Genomic DNA, 24,813 nt, shown 5'->3' on the forward strand with positions numbered 1-24,813 from the left:
CATTTGAGAAGTGAACCAGTAGATGAAAGGATTCTCTCTCTCTCTCTCTCCACCCTCTGCCTTTCAAATAAATAAAAACAAGTAAATAAGCATTAAAACATCCAAAATATTTCTAAAAAAATAACTCAGTGGTTCCACACCTTCTTTAATTCTTATTATTTCACATCTTAAATTTTTTGTCAAGCTGACAGGATTGAAATAATATGCCTCTGTGATTCTACTTTGCATTTCCCTAATTACAAATAAAGTTGAGCAAATTTTCATATGTTTATTCATATCTGTATTTTCGTTTCAGGAAGTGCCTATTCAGATCTTTTTGCCATTCAAATTAAATTAGTTTTTTTTTTTATTTTAAATTATGGTCTATGTTACAGCTTGAACAAGATTTGGCTTTCCAACTCAAGCAGATGTTGAAACCCCAAGTCTTATGTTAATGGTTAATGGCTTCATGCTAATGGTTTATGTAATAAGGGTGGAGGCTTGATCCAATTATGGTGTCTGAAGGTGGGGCTTTTGAGAAGTGATTGGAATGGAATCAGTTGCTAGGGTGGAGGACTGAATCATGATGGCTTTATAAAGAGACACACATGGACACAGAGGAAGAGTCTACTCCCTGTATTTCTCTGCTTCCTGGCTCATCATATGATTGCTCCTCCTACATACACTGCGGCTGGCAGCCTCCACCTTTACCAGATGCCTGAACTAATGGGGGCATGTGATCTTGGACTGGGAGCCTCTAAAACTGTGAGCTAAAAGAATCTTCTTCCTTCCCAAGTAGCTTTTTCCCAAGTAGTTTAGTTAAAGTACCTAAAAGCTGACTATTACAGACTTACAGTGTCCATGTCGTCTGGATACTAATTTTTTGTCACATAATAGCACAGCAAAGGTCCTCTCCTGGTGCATGGCTCATCTTTTCACTCCTGTTAGGATAGAGTAGTTTTGGATGAACAGAAGTTCTTTGTTTTAATATAGTTGGCTTTTAGTAATACCTTTAGAGTCATTTTTTTTTAATTTTTAAAATTTCTTTTATTTTGACAGGTAGAGACAGATGGCAGGAGGGAGGGAGGGAGAGAGAGAGAGAGGGAGAGAGAGAGAAAGAGGGAGAGAGAGAGAATCTTCCATCTGCTGGTTTACTCCCCAAATGCCCACAACCACCAGGACTATACCAGGCCAAACCTGGGAGCTTGGAACTCCATCTGGTTCTAGCACATGGGAGGCAAAGCCCTCACTTGCTGCTTCCCAAGATGCACATTAGCAGGAAGCTGGATGGGAAGTGGAGTGGCTCAACCCCCCTACCAACTTCCCACCCCCTGCTGTTTATGCTTTTCTGTCTAGCTTTAGGAACCCTTCTTTCCTTTTCATTGAAAAGGATATTATCTTGTATTATCATCTTACAAGTTTTAAAGCTCTACCTAATATAAAGTCTTTAATCTACCCAAAACTGATTTTTGGCATGCGCTATAAGATAAAGTTTCAAGTTCATTTTTGTTCTTCATTAATAACCAGCTGTATCAGCATCATTTATTTCAAGCCCACACTTTCCCAACTGATTTTCAATGCCAGCTCTCACACACTTGAGAATTAATCTTCCAAGTTCCATGATCCACTCCTAAAACTCTGCTTGCAAAAACAAAAACAAAACATCTTGTCGGGACTTTTACCTCAATCCAATTAAATGTATGGATCAATAAAAGGACTTTTACCTCAATCCAATTAAATGTATGGATCAATAAAAGGGGAAACATTTTTACAATATCAAATCTTCCTATCCATCAACATAGTATTTCCACTTATTGAAGTTGCCTTTAATTTCTGTCAATAATCTTATCATTCCCTATGTACCTATTTTGTTAACTTTTTCCTCAGATACTTAAAATTCTTCTAGCTTTATATATTATATGTTTTCAGTGATAGACCATAACCATTTGTTACAAGTATATAAAAAGGTATTTTAACTCAATCACCCTGTAAGTAGGCATTTTGGTAAAAAGTCTTAACTCTAATTTATTTGTAGGTTCTTTCATATTTTCTATGTAAAAACATGGTGACTCCCTAGTTTCCACCTCTCTAATCATTAAAAATTGTATATAAAATTTGCTCCACCTGATATTTCCAGTATCTAAGGTTTTTATGTTTAGCTGCTTGCTATTTGTGTTGTGTCACCCATGGTGCCCTTGTTTTTAACTGTGGATTCATATTTCTATAGGAATTTTCTGAAGCCTAGATTGAAGGGAGTTCATTTAGATAGGATTTGCATTTCTGCCAGATGCCCTTGGGTACTACTGCAGGAGGACCACTTTCAACTAAATTCTCAGCTTGAAGTTTTTCCAGACCACCCAGGTACTGAAACTCAGGCAACAAAACACGCAGAAGGCTCAGCTTGTTTTTAACAAACGTTCAGGGAAGATTTTCCTTCCCCTCTAGTCAGTGCAAATTTAAGATAGCTAAGTTCTTTATTGGCTGCTGTGGGCAACTTTATCTCTAGTGTACCCTTTGGAGCTCCAGGTAGGGGACTGTCTTTTGGACTGCTTCTTTGGGCTGACCTGTGATTGTGACCCATTCCTGTCCGTATTATACAAGGCTATGAAACTTGAACTCAAGGTCCCTGGATCCGTCCAAAGCCTCAGTGCAAAAGCCGAGTAGCAGTGCCTCAGTCATCTTTTTAGGGCTTCTGTTTGAATTTGCTTTGGATTTACTTTAGTCCTGGTTCACTGATGCATTTGAAAGCATATTTGGGGGCAGACATTTGGTGCAACAGCTTAAATTGCCACTTGGGACTTTTGTATCTCTTACTAGAATGTCTGGTTCAAGTCTCAGTAACTTCACTTTTGATTCAGCTTTCTTATGGTGCACGTCCTGGGAGGCAGCAGGTGATGCCTCAAGTCCTTGGGTCCCTGACACCTACGTGGGAAACCTAGACGGAGTCCCAAGCTCTTGACTTCAGTCCAGCCCATCCCTGGCTGTTGTGGGTATTTGGGAGTGAACCAGTGAATGAAAGACATCTGTCTCTCTCTTATCCTCTCTGCTCTCAATTAAAAAAATATTTTAAAACATATTTCTGTATTTTAATTGTTTTACATTATTTTCAGTCAGAGAGGGTTTGTAAGTGCCTTTAGGTTTGCCAGTGGTCTTCCATCTGCCACAGCTGAGCTACACGCTCCTATTTCCTACCCAAAACATTTCATTTCCAACATGTTCTATCCTGAAATTTCGATTTCAAATGCCTACTCTGTGGCTATCAGCTCCTGTCTTGAGTACCATTAGATGTATCAGTTCCAGTTTAACACTTCTTCAATCCCATTAGGACTGCCAATCCAAACATCCCCAAATATGCACCATCATCTTCTCAAATTCTTCCTTTTACACATCAGAATCTATCCATAGTCACTGTGTCGCAAACACAAAGTAAATAGTACCTTCCGGGGTCTTGCCATGCTGAAGTGCTGATTCTGTTTCCATCATCATCATCATCATCACTCCTACTAAATACCCTCCATACTCTTAATCCCTTTCCCCTTCTAATATTTATTCGGCAATAATTAGTGATTAAACTCAAATCTACCTGCCTACTTTGTGACTGTTTCTGCAGGGAAACAAGCAGCTGTGCAGGACAGGTTTCCTTTTAGGTTTTGTGTGACTTCGCTATGCTCAGCAATCCCACTTTGGTGCATTCTCTAGGAGGTTCTCTCTACACCCCACAAAGCAACTGATTCACATCATCCCTCTGCAAATCCCTGGCCCACCCAGATCCTCTCCTTTTTCAGCTGACAGGTTCATTTCTTATTGCATGAGACAATAAAACTCGACAAGAGAGAGCTTCCTCATCAACCACCACTACACACACCAAATTCTCTGCATTTGCAATATGGTCAGCTTTTCTGCTTCTGACTTCAGATGAACTGTCTATCCATACATGGATCCCAGCCCTCTTCCTCCCCTCCACTCACCACTGTAAATGAGACTGTCATTCTGCCTCCTCTCCTGCTCTGAGAATAGGCACTTGCTCGTTTGTTTTGTTGTTTACTTCTTCCTATTCTTTGAGCTAAGTGGAATTTAAGCCTTTGGACGCTGCACGTAAGATTGAAAGATGGAAGGACGAAGGCTGACTGGCTTGAGAAATCAGGACCTGAGGAAAAACGCAGTGATCAGTTCCCTGTGCTTTTTGTTTGTTTGCCTTATATATCCCCAGACATGGAGCTGAATAAGCTAGCAGTCCGCAAAAACCAACAGGCACAGACAAAAAAAGCCTAAACAAAAGCCTGCTGTGTCTAGCCAAAGAACCAGGAAGGGGTCAGCCTAGAAAAATAGAAAACTTTTAGACAATAACCACTCTACTCTAGCTGAAAACCACAGAGAAATTTATGGCCCTATTTCCACCCATGCCAGCCAAGTCTTCGCAGCAGAGTTGAATGTCACCCCTCTGCCAGGCTACTCAGAGACACCTACTACACTTGCCGCAGTGGTGTGAGAGAAAGCGGAGTAGGACCTGGGACGTTCATTCCCACCAGACAGTAATGATGCACTCTGCCTCCATCCTGCCTCTCCTCAGGGCTGGTAAAGACCATGTGAGGAACCTGGACTTCCACTCCAAGCTGGTGCCTGTTCCATGCCTGCTGGGCACCAACAGATGAGGGTTTTCACTATGACTTCTCAGTAATGAGGCCACTTCCCCACCACATACCAACATGTGGACCACTAATGAGTCAGGTCCACCCACTCTCTTCCAGGAAGCATCAGTGGAGGCCTAGTGGGGAGCTGGCATCCCCACTCCTGCCTGGCAGCAATGAGGAGGTATAAGAGAGCCTGGACTTGGCCTTTCTGGGTCACTGTTGTAAGGTCCGTGCCTGGAACATTGCTTGGCAGATTATAGGGACTACTTGCACAATCTTGTTTAGATAGCCTATCCCTCCATGCCTCAATACAATGAGAATGGACATAATTGTATCTACTTACAGGCTGTTAGGATGGTGAAATGAACTCATCTGGGTAAAGCTCCTAGACCACTACCCCATATACGAATTAGTAGCCCTGCTGCTTCTGCTTCTGGGGGCATTGTCATTATTCCCTCTTTCTTGATTTATATGCCCCTTAAATATAGCTTTTGTCATATCCCATGACTTTTGATTTGTGGTGTTTTCATTATTCTTATTTTCCAAATATTCTTTAATTGCAATCATATTTCCCCTTTATGCCCAAGAGATATGTAGAGGAGTATTTTTAAATTTCCAAGTGGGTGGGAAATTGTTGTTCAAATGTTTGTTCCTAATTTGTAGTTTTATTATTCTGTGGTCAGAGACTCTGTCTGTGCACTTTGTGCTTTAAGAGATTTATTGATGTTTTCTTTATAGACTAGTACATGATCTATTTACAAATAATTTCTGCAATTAAAATAATTTCTCCCTTTTTCTTCCTTTTGAAGGCTCTTATGCTAGGGATATATCCTACAAACATACTTTCCAACACACCATACTAGACAGTGAAATGAAACAGAAGCTTCAATCATGTTGAGTTAAAATGCTTCATTCTGTTCAGTGTGCAGTAAGCACAGATTTCAAGTGCCCTGGAGGGAGAGAAAAGGGAGTGAGCACGCTCGGCTTCCAGGGATGATCTGCTAGCTGCTCTTCTGCTGCCCCATTTCTTCCTCAGGAGAATGCCTTTCATTTCAACTGGAGCTGACTAATTTCCAAACGTGGTCACAGCCACGTTTCTGGGCCCACATGCCCTTCCAGGACTTTGCCACTTGCCATCAAGAAGTGAAGTCTAATCTTGTCCCCTTGAACTTGGGTGGACTTCTATAATGGCCTCTGTAAGAAGAGAGTAGGGCAGATGTCATGTGCTGCAAGGCATCCATGGTGGGTCATAAATGGCAATGTGTCTCTGTCTGGCATCCTCTCAATATGCTGCACCCTGGGAACCAGCCGCCACATTGTGAGGACGCCCAGGCTATCTTCAGAGGCTACTCAGAGGTTTTCTGGCCAGCGGAGACAGGGCGGAGGTCCCAGATATGGCCACCATCACTTAACAGACACGTTGGTGAGTGAGTCTTCAAGGATCCCAGGCCCACGCCTAGGAGTGAAGACTACAACCAAACCATCCCTCCAGAGTCCTGTATGAGTCTGTGACAGGCTCAGTGAGCATAATCAGTGGTTGCTTTATTCACTGATTTATTGGGTAATTTATTACTCAGCTAACAGTAACCATATCACTAAGGATGTAGTGATCCCTAACTATAGAAGATTTCAAGTAGAAAGATGATGTTATGATGACGAAACATCAGACTAGCTAGAACCTGGGAGGCTTGAGTTGTAGGCTAGATTATCTCATAACTGGCCTTGGGTCCTTGAACAAATCATGTAGCCTTTTTTGGGTTTTAATAATGATACCTGTCAAAGAAGGCATTTGAACCATTTAGACTTCTGATTCAACTTCTATTGCTAATGTGTCTACGTAGAATAATCAATATTATGAAAGTTTTCATATTGGAAATGTTCTCTCTCCTTGAGATACTACATTTCTGTTAAATTTTTTAAATTTTATTTGAGGGGCAGAGAGACAGAGATCCTTTCTGCTGGCCCACTCCTTAAATGTCCACAATGATCAGAATGGATCAAGCTGAAACGGGAAGCCAGGGACTCAATCCAGTTTTCACACATGACTGGCAGGGACCCAAGGAGTTGAGCTATCATCTGCTGCCTTGTAGATTCCAGATTAAAAAAATAAATAAATAAATAAATAAAAGGTTGAAATTGGGGGAGGGGCTAGGACTTGAACCCAGGTAATCTGATATGGGATGTGGGCTTCCTAACCAGTGTCTCCCCCCCCCCTTTTTTTTTTTTTTTTTAAGATTCCTTTTTATTTATTTGAAGGCAGAGCCTAACCAGCATCTTAATGGCTAGGCCAAATGTATCTATTTTTGGTCAATGATTTTCATGACTTGACTCTTACAGGGCAATCTTATTTCCCTCATTTGCAAACAATGGAAATAGTTTTCTAAAACAATGACAGCAGAAAAATAGGGTCATCTTTAGCAACTTAATTTTAGGATACAGTAGGTGAGAAAGCTGGGTAGGCTCCTGCAGCAGAACCGAGGGCTGCAGAGTAATGTATCACCACTGCTCCTATTCCTGACTTTTATATTGCTCAGCTATTCTCTGCTTACTATTTTGGGTGTTCTTTGTTAGTTACCAGGTGACATGCTGCCAGAATATGCTTACTGAGTCTTTACTGCCTCTGTCTAGATCCAGCAGTTTGGGAATTTAAAGTATGCCTTACGAAGCTAAATCTGCTATGGGATATGTAAGGCTGGTTTCTCATCAGCTGTAATCTTCAGAAAGTTGCATTGTTAGGAGGAGTCATTTATTATTCCACATACTACATTCCAGAAGAAGCTAAGGCAAGTGCCTGATGCGTGCTTTCCAGCGAACAGTACTCCATGGTCCCTAGAGTGGGATGAGTAGGGACAGCTGCCCCGAGTCAATATTCAGGGGACTCGGGAGACTCAGTCATCCTGGCAGCTTGACAGTGACTTAACGGGCACCAGCTGAGGTCTGTAACATGCTTGTATCGCCCTTGCTGAAAACACTCTTAACCTGCCTCCCCTTCTGGGACCCACAAGAATCACCCACTCTCTAGGCTGTTCGTGTCCTAATACTCACGCACATAGAACAAAGTTAGCAGGGCATGCTCTGATATGAACTCTATGCTCCCTGAGAAGCAGTTATTTCCCAAAGCTATTTATGATAGTTATATTTTGTTATTATGATGATGTGATTTCATTAGAAATTGTATAAACAGATGAAATATGAAGACAAAGAGCTGTTTCTGTGAAAAGGAGTTGGAAGCTTCAGAGTGCAAATGAAATAGATGCAAAAGATTGTGGGAAAAAATCTAGAAGCATTCTTTGCTCAGCCTGCTTCCTGTTTATCTATAAGTTCTCACTCTTCTTGAAAAAAATCCATTCTTTCAATCTTAGTTAAGCGGTGGGTGTTGTGGTGAAGCAGGATAAACCTCTGCTAGGAATGCCTGCATCCCAAGTCAGGGTGCCTGGGTTCAAGTCCTACTCCACTTCCAATCTTGCATCCTGGGAAGTAGCATATGATGGCTTAAGTACTTGGGTGCCTGCCACCCATGTGGGAGACCTGGATGGATTTCCTGGCTCCTGACTTTGGCCTGGCTTGGCTTCAGCTGTTGGGTGCATGTGGGGAGTGAGCCAGCAGATGAGATCTTTCTCCTTCCTTTTCCCTCTCTTGCTCTGCCTTTTAAATAAGTAAAAATAAACTTAAAGAGAAAAAGCTAAGTTAATATGTTATAGGTATGTTTTATTCAAGAGTGACACCCTGGCTCAAAGAAAAGGCCTTTGCGGCTATATCCAAAGACTGGTCAGTTGATAGCTATGTAATCGTTTTCAGTAAAAATGTTTGTGGAAAATACCATTTTTTTGATTTGTTGCTTTAACCTACTTTTTAACAGAGCAACTCCTGGCCCTGCTCCTGAGGGATAAGTTGGCTTGCACTGTACATAAATTCAGCTCTTCTCTCTTTTCTGCTTCATCACAACAAATAAAGAGCTGCTGGGACTGCATTTGCCTCGTGTCTCTTTGTGACCTCATTTTCACATCAGGTTTACCCTGGACATGAGCTGTAGCCCGGTCCCCCAGCCCATTTCCCCTCAGCTCCCAAATTAATTCTAGAAGCATGGAACTTCTTCCAAGCTCCACAAGCCTCACTGGGATGGTTTCATATAAGCTCACTTACCCCAGGAATCCTCTGCTAACCACCCAAACCTAACAAAATGGCCCCTTAGCTTTTGCCTGCGTGATTCCCTCGTCCACCATCTGGTTCCTCTCCTACCTTGCTTCAGCAGCACACATGGGACACCAGGCCGCAGTCAGGCCAGCTCCAGCAGGTCCTGGGTACACAGCACTCAACAAAATGTACTTATTTTTACTGTTAACAGCAGACAAGCTATAACTGAGTCTTTTTGTCTTATTTTGTTGTTGATAACTTGGTAAACTGACTAGAGAGTATTTCCATAACACTTTTGCCTGGGGAAAAAAACTTCCTGGGAAAATTCAGTGGGTGAGGGCATATTATATTTTAACATAATCCAGGGTTTGGTAAACTTTCTGTAAAGGGTCAGAGAGAATATGTTTCTGTTTTGTGAGCCATAGGTCACTGTCACAACGACTCAGCTCTGCTACCCTAGCACAAAAAGCATCATAGACACAACAGAAATGAATGGGAGTGGCTGTGTGCCAGTATAATTTTATTTACAAAACCAGGCAGGAACCACAGTTTGCCAATCCCTTGAATCTATCAAAATACTTTACTGGCTCCCTGATCTGCAATTAAACTTGCTGAAGTTGCTTCTCTAAAAAAAATAAAATTCAAAATAAATAAATTCAGAGAAGTCCCACATCACTGCAAAAAGTTATTTGGCACTTCCCTTGTTTCTTTTCACACTTCCCATTGACCTTTCATACTAGGCACTCTGACCTCTGCTCACCACCCACTAAAATCACTCTGATCAAGGTCACAACCAATCTCCATGTTGCTAAATCCCTAAGGCTTCCTCCAGTCCTCTCTTTCTTCATCTCTCCACAGCTTTCGACACAGCCAACCTCTCCCTCTTCCTTCTGGAAACTCTCCACTCGCAGCTTCTGAAACCCCACAGAGTTGCTGTGCTTCCTGCAGCCACCACTACCCAGCCTTAGTCACCCAGGGCTTCTTGCCTTCTTCCAAATGCTGGAGTTGTTTAGGGTTCTGTCCTCAGCTCTACTGCTTCTTCCCCACTTCGTGACCAGAGGACCCCTCCTATTTTTGAGCTTTCAATGACATATGCTGAAAATTCCCAACTTTATTTCTTTTATCCATATATTTTCCTCAGTTCCTTATTCATACATCCAACTGCTCACTTGACATTTCAAGTCTCTGAGGTGTCTTAAACACGAAGTGCTGAATGAATAGGATTGAATCAATAGCTGAGTTTTCCTGGTTGCTCAAGTACAAACCAGCACCTAATCACTAACTCCTACCTTTTCTTCTCTTTTGCATCAACAAAATGTAAGCCTTCTCTTCCCTAACCATCTCCTGAATCTTTCTCTGGCTCTCCATAGCTAATTCCCAGGCCGGGACAGTTCCATCTGTGGCAAAAATGTTGAAATACTCCCTTACTTGTAAAGGGCTGCTGAGCTAAGCCTCTATTATGCTGGCTTGGCCTCTGGAATCCACCTGCCCTGTCCAGCCTGGCCCAGCTCATGCCTATACACTCTGTTCCAGTTGTGAGGCTAGCATCCATTCTGATGGATCATGACTCACATCAAAGGGGTTATTGAATATTGCAGTAATATCCCTGCCCAATACCACTATTACTAAAGTATCTGGCACCAGAAAATTCTTTCTCACCTAGATTATTGGAAAACCCATCCAACTGATCACACTGCCTCTTAACTTCCTTATTCATCTCCAGACTCTGCATAGCAGCCAGAGTAATTAGTCTAAAGGACAAGCTTGGGCAGGCATTTGGTGCAGTAGTTAAGACACTTTTTGGGACACTAACATCCCATACTGGGGTGTCTGGTTCAAAATCTAGCTTCTCTGCTTCCAATCCAGCTTCCTACTAATATGCACCCTGGGAGGTAGCAAATGACGGCTCAAGTATTTGGGTCCCTGCCACCATGTAGGAACCCAAATTGAATTCCTGGCTCCTGGATCCTGCCTGGCCCAGCTCTCACTGTTGTGGCCATCTGGGGAGATCTCACTGTCCATCTCTCTATGTCTTTCTGCCTTTCAAATCAATAAGATAAAAAAAATTTTAAACTAGGTTCTTGGGACCAAGACTGTGGCGCAGCAGGTTAACGTCCCAGCCTGAAGCACCGGCATCCCATATGGGTGCCAGTTCTAGTCCCAGCTGCTCCTCTTCCAATCCAGCTCTCTGCTATGGCTTGGGAAAGCAGTAGAAGATGGTCCAAGTCCTTGGGCCCCTGCACCCACGTGGGAGACCCAGAAGCTCCTGGCTCCTGGATTCAGATCGGTGTAGCTCCAGCCATTACGGCCAATTGGGGAATAAACCATTGGATGGAAGATCTCTCTCTCTCTCTCTCTCTCTCTCTGCCTCTCCTCTCCCTGTGTAACTCTTTCAAATAAATAAATAAGTCTTTAAAAAAATAATAAACTAAGTTCTGTTTTTCTCTCTGAGCACCATGTTTATTTCCTTTACTGCACTGACCACAATTTGACATCGCAATGTTATTTTTATCTGTTTCTCCTACTAAACTATAAATTCTCTATATGTAGATGCCATGTCTTTCTTGTACACAGATACATTCTAGCCCCTAAATATCTGTCAAGTGAATTAATTTGGACACTCAAATACCTTCTGTTTCAGCTCTTGCTACATTATTTTTCTTTAGAATCCATGGTTTATTGGTACGCAGTCAATGTTTTTTCAGAAATTATTTGATACTGAATTACTTTCAATTCCTTAAACACTTCACAATATACTATCACCCTTGGCCCAGAAAACCTTTTACTCAGAGAACTCCTACTTACCTCCCAGGAAGTAACACTGCCATTACCCTAGGAGGCTTTGCTCACTAGTTCCCCCAGGCCAGAAATCTCTGTACTGTAACTGAAATTCTTTTTTCCTTTTCTACTTTCCTTACTAAATGATAATCCCTATGAAGGTAAGCACTGTGTTTGTGAATTTTCACAGTTGCATCTGAGGTATCGTGTGCAGTGCCCAGCACTCAGCAATTAATATTTAGCAAATCAACCAAACCTAAACCTGATATTCCAATGTCCTGAGAAGGAACCAGTAAACTCACATCCATTTGGCTGGTAAGATTTTTTATTTGTGAGCTGGCTACACAGGAAAAAAAGGCATTTTTGTTTTGCTTTGTTTTGTTTTCCCCTAAGAATAAATGTTCCCTTTGCTACACACTTCTGTAATATGCAATGACTCCTCCTGCAACTCTCTGGCTTTAAGGGCAGAGATTGGTTCATAAGTTGCTAAATTTACTTCTAGCTGAAGTGGGAAGTACACAGTGTAGATTGCTAAAGTGATCTATAATGAAACAGTTTTGTAATGTCCTAAGAGGACATAATAAAATAGCAGTATCTCTTCCTTCAAATATTTCTTTTGGTATACATATTCCTCATGAATTCAGGTAATTTAGTTAAAAACAGAATTTCTTTCCTCTACGTTTCAATGGTGTTCTTAAGGTTTCATTCAGCTGAGCACATAGATATGTTATAAAACAAATCAGCCAATGGTGTAGCGAATCATTTCAGTCTTACTGTATGCATGCTTTTACCACAAATTTTGGGGTGTGGAGGGAAAATTCACATTATACATTTTTCAATTATGGTAATGTGATTGGTCATTTTGGTCCTGCTTACTCTTTAATGGAAACAAGATGCTGTGGTCTCCAGTGCTACTATTTGTAAAGGGTCTGATTAATTATTGAAATATAATCAGGAAACTGTTGATGAAGCTCAAATAACACATCAAAAAGTGACATATGACAGAACAGTTGACACTTTTTCCTAGAAGATTGTTATAAACTAATCAAATAAATGAATTGTATTAATACACATTTTATTCTTCCACAAAACAATTTTAGCTATTTCCATATTTTTAATGTATTTTGACAACATGTGTCCATGCCATTGCTTTTGCAATGAAAGTGTAAAAATGACAGAGTAAGCTGCCATTAATGTTAAATATGAAAATTCACACATATTCACATCAGTAAACAGGTGTTTCAAAAACCTAGATTTCAAAACAGTTCACTCGGAGTTGATGTACAATTTAATACTTTATCCCTTTTAGTATTTTTTTGTTCTAGTTAGTACTATTGGTTGAAATATGTAATTAACACACAATTATTCTTAGGTGTTTAAATTTAACTGAAAAGTGATCCCTGTTAAATATAAGAGTGGGAATAAGAGAGGGAGGAGATGTTCAATTTGGGACATGCTCAATCGGACTTGCCCCAAATGGTGGAGTTAGAAATGTGCCAGGGGATTCCAATACAATCCCATCAAGGTTGCATGTACCAATGCCATCTCACTAGTCCAAGTGATCAATTTCAGTTCATAATTGATCACACTGATAGGTCTAAGAGTCAAAGGGATCACACAAACAAAACTAGTGTCTGCTAATACTAACTGACAGAATCAAAAAGGGAGAGAATGATCCAACATGGGAAGTGGCACACACAGCAGACTCATAGAATGGCAGATGTCCTAAACAGCACTCTGGCCTCAGAATCAGCCCTTAAGGCATTTGGATATGGCTGAAGAGCCCATGAGAGTATTTTAGGCATGGAAAGCCAACACACTCTGGCGGAAAAAAAAAAAAGAAAAAGAAAAAGAAAAAACAAACCCTAAATGAAAGATCTCTGTGAATGAGATCCCAGTAGAAAGAACAGGCCATCAAAGAAGGAGGTGCCTTTCTCTGAAGGGAGGAGAGAACTTGCACTTTGACTATGGAATAAGATCAAAGTCGGTGAACTCAAAAGGCTTCCATAGCTTTGGCAACTCATGAATAGAGCCTAGGGAGATTACTGACGCCATAAACAAGAGTGTGAATTGTTAAGTCAACAACAGGAGTCACTGTGTACTTACTTCTCATGTAGGATCTCTGTCCTTAATGTGTTGTCCAATGTGAATTAATGCTATAACTAGTACTGAAACAGTATTTTACACTTCATGTTCTGTGTGGGTGCAAACTGATGAAATCTTTACTTAATATGTACTAAATCAATCTTCTGTATATAAAGATAATTGAAAATGAATCTTGATGTGAATGGAATGGGAGAGGAAGTGGGAGATGGGAGGGGTGCAGATGGGAGGGAAGTTATGGGGGGGGGAAGCCATTGTAATCCATAAACTGTACTTTGGAAATTTATATTTTCTAAATAAAAGTTAAAAAAAACAGTTCACTCATTCAGGCATTTTCATTTTGCTGTGGTCAAACAAAATGAAAAACAGAAGAGCAACATTTTGGTTGACTTCTTAAAAAACATTTTGGGGGCTGGTGCTGTGGTGTAGTGGGTAAAGCCGATGTCTGCAGTGCTGGCATCCCACAGGGGCGCCAGTTTGAGTCCTGGCTGCTCCACTTTTGATCCAGCTCTCTTCTCTGTCCTGGAAAAGCAGTGGAAGATGGACCAAGTCCTTCGGCCCTTGCACCCGCATGGGAGACCCAGAAAAAGCTCCTGGCTCCTGGCTTTGGATTGGCCCAGTTCCAGCAATTGCGGCCAATTGGGGAGTGAACTGGGGATGGAAGACCTCCCTCTCTCTCTCTCTGCCTCTCCTGTGTAACTCTGACTTTCAAAGAAATAAATAAATCTTTAAAAAAAACCATTCTGTGGCCGGCGCCGCGGCTCACTAGGCTAATCCTCCGCCTAGCGGCGCCGGCACACCGGGTTCTAGTCCCGGTCGGGGCGCCGGATTCTGTCCCGGTTGCCCCTCTTCCAGGCCAGCCCTCTGCTGTGGCCAGGGAGTGCAGTGGAGGATGGCCCAGGTGCTTGGGCCCTGCACCCCATGGGAGACCAGGAAAAGCACCTGGCTCCTGGCTCCTGCCATCAGATCAGCGCGGTGTGCCGGCCGCAGCGCGCCGGCCGCGGCGGCCATTGGAGGGTGAACCAACGGCAAAGGAAGACCTTTCTCTCTGTCTCTCTCTCTCACTGTCCACTCTGCCTGTCCAAAAAAAAAAAAAATTTTGTATTGGAGCCAGCATTGTAGTGTAACAGGTAAAGCGCCACTTGTGATACTAGCATCCCATGTGGACACTAGTTCCAGTCCTGGCTGCTCCAGCTCCATGTCAATGTGCCTGGGAAAGCAGTGGGAGATTACACAAGTACTTAGGTCCTTGCACCCACATGGGAGACTTGGAAGAAGCTCCTGGATCCTGGCTTCAGCCTGGCCCAACAATTGCCATTGTGGCTATGTGGGGAGTGAACCAGTGGATGGAAGATATCTTTCTGTCTCTTCCTCTGTGTGTATGTGTAATTCTGCCTTTTGAATTAATAAATAATTCTTTTAAAAATCTATACTGTCAAATTAGATTGTTCCCGTTATTGTCTTGCAGAAACTCCAAGTTTAGAGAGATAAGTAGGGAGTAGGAAGAATACAGATATGTATGGAGAGATTAAAAGGACAGTTTAGAATGTCAGAGGTGGCCAATAGATTTAAGACTTTATTAGCAGAGATTGTATTAAGATGGTGAAGTAAGGAGAGAGCTAGCAGTCTAGAAAAGATAGTTTTAAAAAAGTGCAAAGAGTGTAGTCTCAGGGAATAGTTAGGGAGAAAACAGCAGAGAAAACTTGAAGCAAACTGGAGGGACACACTGGACCTATGTGGAGGCTGTGGACATGCACAACTCAGGACCCCAGCAGCTGAGAGCCTCTGCACCAGCGTTGGACAGTGAGATGAAACAAGACTGCAGCAGCCCAAGCTGCTGGCAAAAAAGCTGTGGGAAGAGCCTAGAGGGAATCTGGCTTGAAGCCCTGTGGTGGATAGTGTACCCACTAAACTAGAGATAAAAAACAAAGTGAGTGTCATGTTTTCTCTTTCTCTGTTTACACTTTAATGGTGTCCTATAACAAGCTGACAGAGAGCAGGTGCCATTTTGGACATATGTAACAGCTGCATCAGCTCATGTCCATGCCCAGCAACCAGTCAAGCAGAGACTCCTGAGTCTAGTGGGGGAAAACAGAGAGGGGGCTGGGTGCTCATGACTGTGGGAGGCTTTTGTGCCATGACTGTGGGAGGCTTTTGTGCCAGGACTGTGAAAACACTGACACTGAGTGGGAGGACTCAAGGTGCAGCTAGGACTTTGGGCAGACACTTTGAGGGCTCCACATGATCAGAGCTCCCTGGTTACCTCGTGAGGGACATTGCTGGGGAATCTGAGCTTACACTGAGGACTGCACAGATCCTTCGTGTGGTCCTTGTGGCAGAGTGGACAAATATTATACACACTGGGGCTAGCACCCAGGCACTGGTCTCCTTTGAGGAGAGGACCTCAGCTGAGTCCATGACAATGGACAATAACAAACCTCTCCTTGATTAAAAAGAGAAAGAGAGAGAGAGAGAGAGAGAGAGAGAGAGAGAGAGAGATTTACCACACTAAACCCAGGTGTGTCACCTCAGACATCCCCTTCACCCTGGAGAACTAAACAGAGCTCCCTGGCCACACCCATCACATGCCTCTAGGTATTTACTGAAAGCAGGCACTGCACTAATCTACAGAGATGCAGTACAAGGATAAAAGCTGACCTGGCAGAAAAAAAAAAAAAAAACAAAAAAACAAAAAAACAAAGAAGAACCAATAAGTATCTTCAAAAAATGTTGAATAACAAATGTAGCAATTCAGGAAACAAGAATAAGGAAGAAAACATGACTCCTCAAAAGAACACAACACTTCAATACTAGATTATGAAAACAATAAGATTGAAGAAATGTGAGAAATGGAATTCAAAAAATTGATCATAGGATTACTTAGAAGTAATCAGAAGCAAATACATGAACTAATGAAATCCATACATGACATGAAAGAAAATTTCTCCCACAAAATTGAGATCTTAAAGAGAAATTAAAATGAAATCTTGGAAATGAAGACTTGAATGGAACAAAAAAATGCAGTGGAAAGCCTTAACAACAGAATCAGTGAAGCAGAAGAAAGAATATCTGACAGTGGGGCTGGCGCCGTGGCACACTAGGTTAATCCTCTACCTGCGGCGCTGGTATCCCATGTGGGCACTGGTTCTAGTCCCGGTTGCTCCTCTGCCAGTCCAGCTCTCTGCAGTGGCCTGGGAAAGCAGTAGAGGATGGCCCAAGTGCTTGGGCCCCTGCACCTGCATGGGAGACCAGGAGGAGGCTCCTGGCTCCTGGCTTCAGATCAGTGCAGCTCCGGCCATTGCAGCCATCTGCGGAGTGAACCAATGGAGGGAAGACCTTTCTCTCTGTCTCTCTCTCACTGTCTGTAACTCTACCTGTCAAATAAATAAATAGGCCGGCGCCACGGTGCACTAGGCTAATCCTCCGCCTTGCGGCGCCAGCACACTGGGTTCTAGTCCCGGTCGGGGCACCGGATTCTGTCCCGGTTGCCCCTCTTCCAGTCCAGCTCTCTGCTGTGGCCAGGGAGTACAGTGGAGGATGGCCCAAGTGCTTGGGCCCTGCACCCCATGGGAGACCAGGATAAGTACCTGGCTCCTGCCATCGGATCAGCACGGTGCACTGGCCGCATCGCACCAGCTGCAGCGGCCATTGGAGGGTGAACCAATGGCAAAGGAAGACCTTTCTCTCTGTCTCTCTCTCTCACTGTCCACTCTGCCTGTCAAAAAATTAAAATAAATAAATAAATAAATAAAATCTTTAAAAAAAAAAAAACAAAGAATATCTGACTTAGAAAAAAAAGCTCAGGAAATTATACACTCAGACCAAACACAAGAAGAAGAAAATAGAAAACTAAAAAACACTTTTGGTAATCTACAGGATATTATCAAGCAACCCAACATACAGGTTCTAGGAGTTCCTGAAGGCATGCAAAGAGAAAAAGGATCAGAAGGCCTTTTTGGTGAAATAATAACAGAAAATTTGGAGAAAGAAAGGGACATTTAAGTAGAGGAATCAAATAAAACTTTTAATAGACATGAACAGAAAAGATCTTCACCTCAACACATTGCAATCAAACTCTCCACAGTAAAACATAAAGAAAAGATTCTAAAATGTGCACAAGAGAAATGGCAGATTACTTTTAGAGAATCTCCAATTAGACTCACAGTGGACTTCTCATCAGAAACCCGACAGGCCACGAGATATATTCCAAGTCTTAAGAGGAAAGAACTTTCAACCCAGAATACTATACCCTGCAAACTCTCATTTATAAATGTGGGTGAAATAAATACCTTCCACAACACAGAGAAATTGAAAGAATTTGTCACCAACTGTACAGCCCTGCAGAAGATGCTTAAGGATGTGCTGCACACAGAAACACAGAAACATGGTCATCACTATGGAAGAAGATAAAGGAAGGGAATCTCCCAATAAAAGTACAAAGGAAAACCAAAGTAAAAAAAATAGGAATATTTATGGAAAAATGGCAGGGCAAAGTCGTTACTTATCATAGCCACCCTGAATGTAAATGGCCCCAACTCTCCAGTTAAAGACACAGACCGGCTGAATGGATTAAAAAAAAAATGTATTTTCTTTTCTTTCTTTCTTTCTTTCTTTCTTTCTTTCTTTCTTTCTTTCTTTCTTTCTTTCTTTCTTTTTTTTTTTTTTTGACAGGCAGAGTGAACAGTGAGAGAGAGAGAGAGAGACAGAGAGAAAGGTCTTCCTTTGCCATTGATTCACCCTCCAATGGCCGCCATGGCTGGTGCGCTGCGGCTGGCACACCGCGCTGATCCAAAGCCAGGAGCCAGGTGCTTCTCCTGGTCTCCCATGCAGGTGCAGGGCCCAAGGACTTGAGCCATCCTCCACTGCACTCCCTGGCCACAGCAGAGAGCTTGCCTGGAAGAGGGACAACCGGGACAGAATCCGGCGCCCCGACCAGGACTAGAACCTGGTATGCCAGTGCTGCAGGCGGAGGATTAGCCTATTGAGCTGTGGCACCGGCCTATATTTTCTACCTACAAGAAACATATATCACCAACAAAGATGCAGGCAGACTGAAAGTGAAAGGATGGAAAAAGATATTCCATGTCAACAGAAACCAAAACTAGCTGATGTAGACATCCTAATATCAGACAAAACAGACTTTAAAACAAAAACTGTTAAAAGAGACAAAAAATGGAACTATGTAATGATCAAGGAATTATTTCAACAGGAAGATGTAACTATTGTAAATGTATATGCACCTAATTATAGGGCACCTGGCTATTTAAAAGAAATGTTAAGGGATCTAAAGGGAGACATAGGCTCAAATATAATAACAGTGAGAGATTTCAATAACCCACATTCAGCAATGGACAGATCCACCAGACAGAAAATCAGCAAGCAAACAATAGAATAAATTGGTACTATAGACCAAATGGACCTAACAGATATCTACAGAACTTTTCATCATACAGTTGCAGATTATACATTCTTTTCACCAGTGTATAGAACTTTCTCTAGGATTGACCACATGTTAGTCCAAATTCAAGTGCAAAAAGTTGAAATCATACCATGCATTTTCTCAGACCACAATGCAATGAAGCTGGCAATCAGCAATTCAGGAATCTCTAGAACATATGCGAACACATGGAAACTGAACAGCATGCTCCTGAATGAACAGTGGGTCATAGAAACAATCAAAAATCCTCAACAAAATTCTGGCCAATTAAATCCAACAACACATCAGAAAGGTCATTCACCTGGACCATGGGATGTATCTCTGGTATGCAGGGATGGTTCAACACTCACAAATCAATCAATGTAATACCTCATGTTAAGAAACTGAAGAACAAAAAACATATGATTATCTCAATAGATGCAAAGAAAGCATTGGATAAAATATAACACCCTTTCATGATGAAAACACTACACAAATTGGGTATAGAAAGAATATTCCTTAACACAATCAAGGCAATTTATGACAAATCCATGGACAGAATCCTACTGAATGGGGAAAAGTTAGAAGCATTCCCACTGAGATCCAGAACCAGACAAGGGTGCCCACTCTCACCATTGCTATTCAATATAGTACTAGAAGTTTTAGACAGAGCCATTACGCAAGAAAAAGAAATCAAAGGGATTCAAACTGAGAAAGAGGAAGTCAAACTATCCCTGTTTGCAGATGGCATGTATCTACATATAGGGGATCCAAAAGACTCCACCAAGAGGCTATTGGAACTCATAGAAGAGCTTGGTAAAGTAACAGGATACAAAATCAATACACAAAAATCAAAACCAACAGCCTTTTTATACACAGACAATACCTTGGCTAAGAAAGAACTTCTAAGATCAATCTCATCCACAATAGCTAAAAAAATCAAATTCCATGGAATAAATTTAACAAAGGATGTCAAAGATCTCTACAATGATAATTATAAGACATTAAAGAAAGAAATAGAAGAAGATACAATAAAATGAAAAAATCTTCCATGTTCATGGATTGAAAGAATCAATATCATCAAAATGTCCATTCTTCTGAAAGCAATTTACAAATTCAATGTAATATCAATCAAAATACAAAAGACATTCTTCTGAAGTCTAGAAAAAATGATGCTGAATTTCATATAGAAATGAAGGATACCTTGAATAGCTAAAGCAATCTTATACAACAAAAATAAAGTCAGAGGCATCACAATACAAGATTTCAAGACATACTACAAGGCAGTTATAATCAAAACAGCCTGGTACTGGTACAAAAACAGATGGATAGACCAATGGAACAGAATAGAAACACCAGAAATCAATCCAAGCATCTACAATCAACTTATATTTGACAAAGGAGCTAAGACCAATCCCGGAAGCAAGGACAGTCTCTACAACAAATGGTGCTGGGAAAACTGAATTTCTACATGCAGAAGTATGAAGCAGGACCACAACCTTATACTTTACACAAAAAACCCATTCAAAATGGATTGAAGACCTAAATCTACAACATGATAACATCAAATTATTAGAGAACAAGGGGAAACCCAGCAAGACATTGGCACAAACTGAGTTCTTGGAAAAAAAACCCAGAGTCACAGGCAATCAAAGCCAAAATTAGCAAATGGGATTACATCAAATTGAGAAACTTCTGTGCTTCAAAAGAAACACTCAGCAAAGTGAAAAGACAACCCACAGAATGGGAGAAATTCTTTGTGAACTATGCAACTGATAAAGGATTAATAAGCAGAATATATAAAGAGATCAAGAAACTCCATAACAAAATAAACAACCTAGTTAAGACATGGGCAAAGGACTTAAAAAGACAATTTTCAAGTGGTGGAGTTGGAAGCATACCAGGGGATTCCAATTCAATCCCATCGAGGAGGCATGTACCAATGCCATCTCACTGTTCCAGGTGATCAGTTTCAGTTCACAGTTGGTCATGGTGAAGGGACTGGGAGTCAAAGGGAGCACATAGACAAGTCTAGTACCTGCTAACGCTAACTGATGGAGTAAATAAAGGGGAGAGTGATCCAACATGGGAAGTGAGAATCTCAGCAGACTCATAGAATGGCAGATGTCCTAAATAGCACTCTGGCCTCAGAATCAGCCCTAAAGGCATTCGGAGCTGGCTGAAAAGCTCATGAGAGTATTTCAGGCATGGAAAGCCAAGACACTCTGGCAAAAGATCTCTGCGAGTGAGATCCCAGTGGAAAGAACAGGCCATCAAAGAAGGAGGTACCTTTCTCTGAAGGGAGGAGAGAACCTCCACTTTGACTATGAGCTTGTCTAAACAAGATAAGAATCAGAGAACTCAGAGGGCTTCCATAGCCTTGGAAACTCATGACTGGTGCATAGGGAGATTACTGATGCCATAGACAGGAGTGTCAATTGGTAAAGTCAACAACAGGAGTCACTGTGCACTTACTCCTCATGTAGGATCTCTATCCTTAATGTGCTGTACATTGAGATTTAATGCTATAACGAGTACTCAAACAATATATTTCACTTTGTGTTTCTATGGGGGTGCAAACTGTTGAAATCCTTACTTAATGCATACTAAACTGATCCTCTGTAAAAAAAAAAAAAGAAAGAAAGAAAGAAATTATCAATTCCCAACTTGACTCTCACTGGGATTAAACATGACAATAGGTCTGCTCTGATTTCATCATCATTTTAAAAAATCATCTATTATTTTTCACTTTATGTTTCTGTGTGGGAGCAAACTGTTGAAATCCATACTTAATGTATACTAAGCTGATCTTCTGTATATTAAGATAATTGAAAATGAATCTTGATGTGAATGGAAGGGGAGAGGGAGTGGGAAAGGGGAGGGTTATGGGTGGGAGAGACGGTACGGGGGGAAAGCCATTGTAATCCATAAGTCGTACTTTGGAAATTTATATGCATTAAATAAAAGTTTAAAAAAAAAGAAAGATATTTTTACTGTCAAAAAAAAAAAAAAAGACAATTTTCAAAAGAGGAAATTCAAATGGCCAAAAGACACATGAGAAAATGTTCAGGATCATTAGCTGTCTGGGAAATGCACATCAAAACCACAATGAGGTTTCACCTCACCTGTCACTCCCCCTCTTCGCGGAGGAATGACACTAAACCCTGCCTAGGCTTCGTATCCGAGTCACGGCACCATTATGTCGCTCCCCCTCTTCATGGAGAAACGACACAGGACCCTGCGCTGTTCTTTTGTCTGCTCGGCCCTCCCCGGGTTTGCTGCTGGTTCTTCCCGGGTTGGCTACCATCCCTTCCACCTCTGTGGAAGGGCGGTTCCCCCTGCCACTTTCCCCACTTCCGCGAGGGAGCGGCACACCGCCGGCCGGCTCTCTTGGGGGCTGCTCAGGTGTTCCTTCAGATAGATGTTCCTGGTGCATGTTGTCTCTCTCCTCCTTTATAGTCCTCTTCCACCAATCCCAACTCTGCTACCCACACGCCGAGTACACTGCTCTCCTCCAATCAGGAGCAGGATCAGCTCCTGCAGGTCATCACTCAAGTTGGCGAGAGGCAGCTGCATAGAAGTTGTTACTCCCTTCTCAGCGCCATATTGTGGGAGAGCAGATGCATAGAATAAGTCTTAATTCCAGTAACAGTCTAGTCCGAGTTGCTCCCCACACTCACCCCAGTTAGAATGGCTTTCATATGGAAATCAACAAACAACAAATGCTGGTGAGGATGTAAGGAAAAAGGTACCCTAATCCACCGAAGGTGGGAATATAAACTGGTAAAACCACTATGGAGGACAGTTTAGTGATACCTCAGAAATCTGAATATAGACCTACCATATGATCCAGCCATCCCACTCCTGGGAATTTACCCAAGGGAAATGAAATCAGCAAATAAAAGAGTTTTCTGTACCCCCATATTTACTGCAGATCAATTCACAATAGCTAAGAAACAGAATCAACTTAAACACCTGTCAACTGAAGACTTGATAAAGAAGTTACGGGATATGTACTTTACGGAAATCTACACAGTGGTAAAAAAAAATGAAATCTGGTCATTTGCAACAAAATAGATGAATCTGGAAAAGGGACAAATACCATATATTCTCCCTGATCTGTGAGAAGTAATAGAGCACCTAAAAGGAAATCTGTAGAAGTGAAATTGACACTTTGAGAAGCAATGACTTGAACAGACCTTGTCTTGACTGTTGAGGAACAGTTTGGGTTTTTTTTCTTCTTCATAGTGTTTGTTGAACTCTTTACTTAACATAAAGTTAATCATACATGTTTAAAGTCAATTGAAAGTAGATCTCAGTAAAAAATAAGAAGGAGAATAACAGAGGGAAGAGGAAGTTTGCAACTGTAAAGCTGTATATTTCTGCATACATTCCTAAAGACTTACTTCTAAGGGTAGAGTTTAAAAATTTGCCTTGGGACCCTAAATCCCACTAAGATGGGTGGTAAAAATGTGATTTAAGTGTTAAAGTGATCATATAGATAGGATTAAATGTTAAAGGAATCATATAAACAAGATGAAGTGTCTGGTAATAATAATGGAATTAAAAAGGAGAGAATGTTCCAACATGGGAAGCAGTCCACACAGCAGACTTATAGAATGACAATCACTCTAACCAGCACTCTGACCTCAAAATCAGCCCTTAAGCCATTCTGATCTGGCTGAAAAGCCCATGAGAGCATTTCAGATATGGAAAGCCAAGACACCATGGCAAAAAAAAAAAAAATGTCATACGTGAAGGATTCTGTGAGTGATACCCCAGTGGAAAGAAGGGGCCACCAAAGAAGGATGTGCTTTTCTCTGAAGGGAGGAGCAAACATCTACTTTGCTTATGGCCTTGTCTAAATACTAACAGAGATTGTGGATTCAGAAGGCTTCCATAGCCTTGGCAGCTCATGTCAAGAGCCTCGGGTGATCACTGATGTCATAAATAAGAGTGTTAATTGTTAAATTAACAACAGTAGTCACTGTGTACTTACTCCCCATGTAGGACCTCTGTCTTCAATGATATTGTATTATGAGAATTAACTGTAAAATTTGTTCTCAGTTTGTGTGTGTGCAAATTGTTGAAATCTTTACTTAGTACAGAGTTGGTCTTCTGTGTATAAAGTTAATTAAAAATGCATCTTAGTGGAGAATGGGACTGGGAATGGGAGAGGGAGGAGGAGGTGTGGTAGGAGTTGGGATGAGAGGGTGGTTATGGTGGAAAGAATCACTATATCCCTAAAGTTGACTTATGAAATTTGTACTCATTAAATAAAAGCTTTCTTTGTGTAAAAAAGAATAAAGTAAAAACTTTGGATATAGGAATAAAAAGACTTTATTATCGGGGGCCCGTGCTGTGGCGCAGTGGGTTAAAGCCCCGGCCTGCAAAGCCAGCATCCTATATGGGCACCAGTTTGAGTCCTGGCTGCTCCACTTCTGATCCAGCTTCCTGCTAATGCGCCTGGGAAGGCAGCAGAAGACGAACCAAGTGCTTGTGTCCCTGCATCCATATGGAAGATTCATAAGAAACTCCTGGCTCTGGCTTCCTCCTGACCTAACCCCAGTCATTGCCGCTATTTGGGGATTGAACCAGAGGATGGAAGATCTCTCTCTCTCTCTCTCTTTCTCTACCTCTTTCTGTAACTTCGCCTTTCAAATAAGTAAAAATAAATCTTAAAAAATCTAAAATAAAAAAAAACTTTATTAGCAACCTGGGAAATAAACTTCAAGAGAAATAGATTCAGTATAGAGTATAGATCAGTATAGA

General features: G+C 41.6%; 1 protein-coding gene across 1 annotated transcript in view; it reads right to left on the minus strand.

Annotated features, from left to right (window-relative positions):
• Positions 1–829: 829 nt before the first annotated feature.
• Positions 830–24,813, minus strand: part of UMAD1 (UBAP1-MVB12-associated (UMA) domain containing 1) — a 292,340-nt gene continuing 268,356 nt past the window's right edge. The window contains exon 6 of the mRNA XM_070059804.1: positions 830–920. Within this exon, the coding sequence (XP_069915905.1) occupies positions 866–920 (55 nt within the window). The 3' untranslated portion in view covers positions 830–865. The remainder of the gene's footprint in view (positions 921–24,813) is intronic.

The sequence above is a fragment of the Oryctolagus cuniculus genome, chromosome 16 (genome assembly GCF_964237555.1).
Source record: "Oryctolagus cuniculus chromosome 16, mOryCun1.1, whole genome shotgun sequence".
In the NCBI taxonomy this organism is placed as follows: Eukaryota; Metazoa; Chordata; class Mammalia; order Lagomorpha; family Leporidae; genus Oryctolagus; species Oryctolagus cuniculus.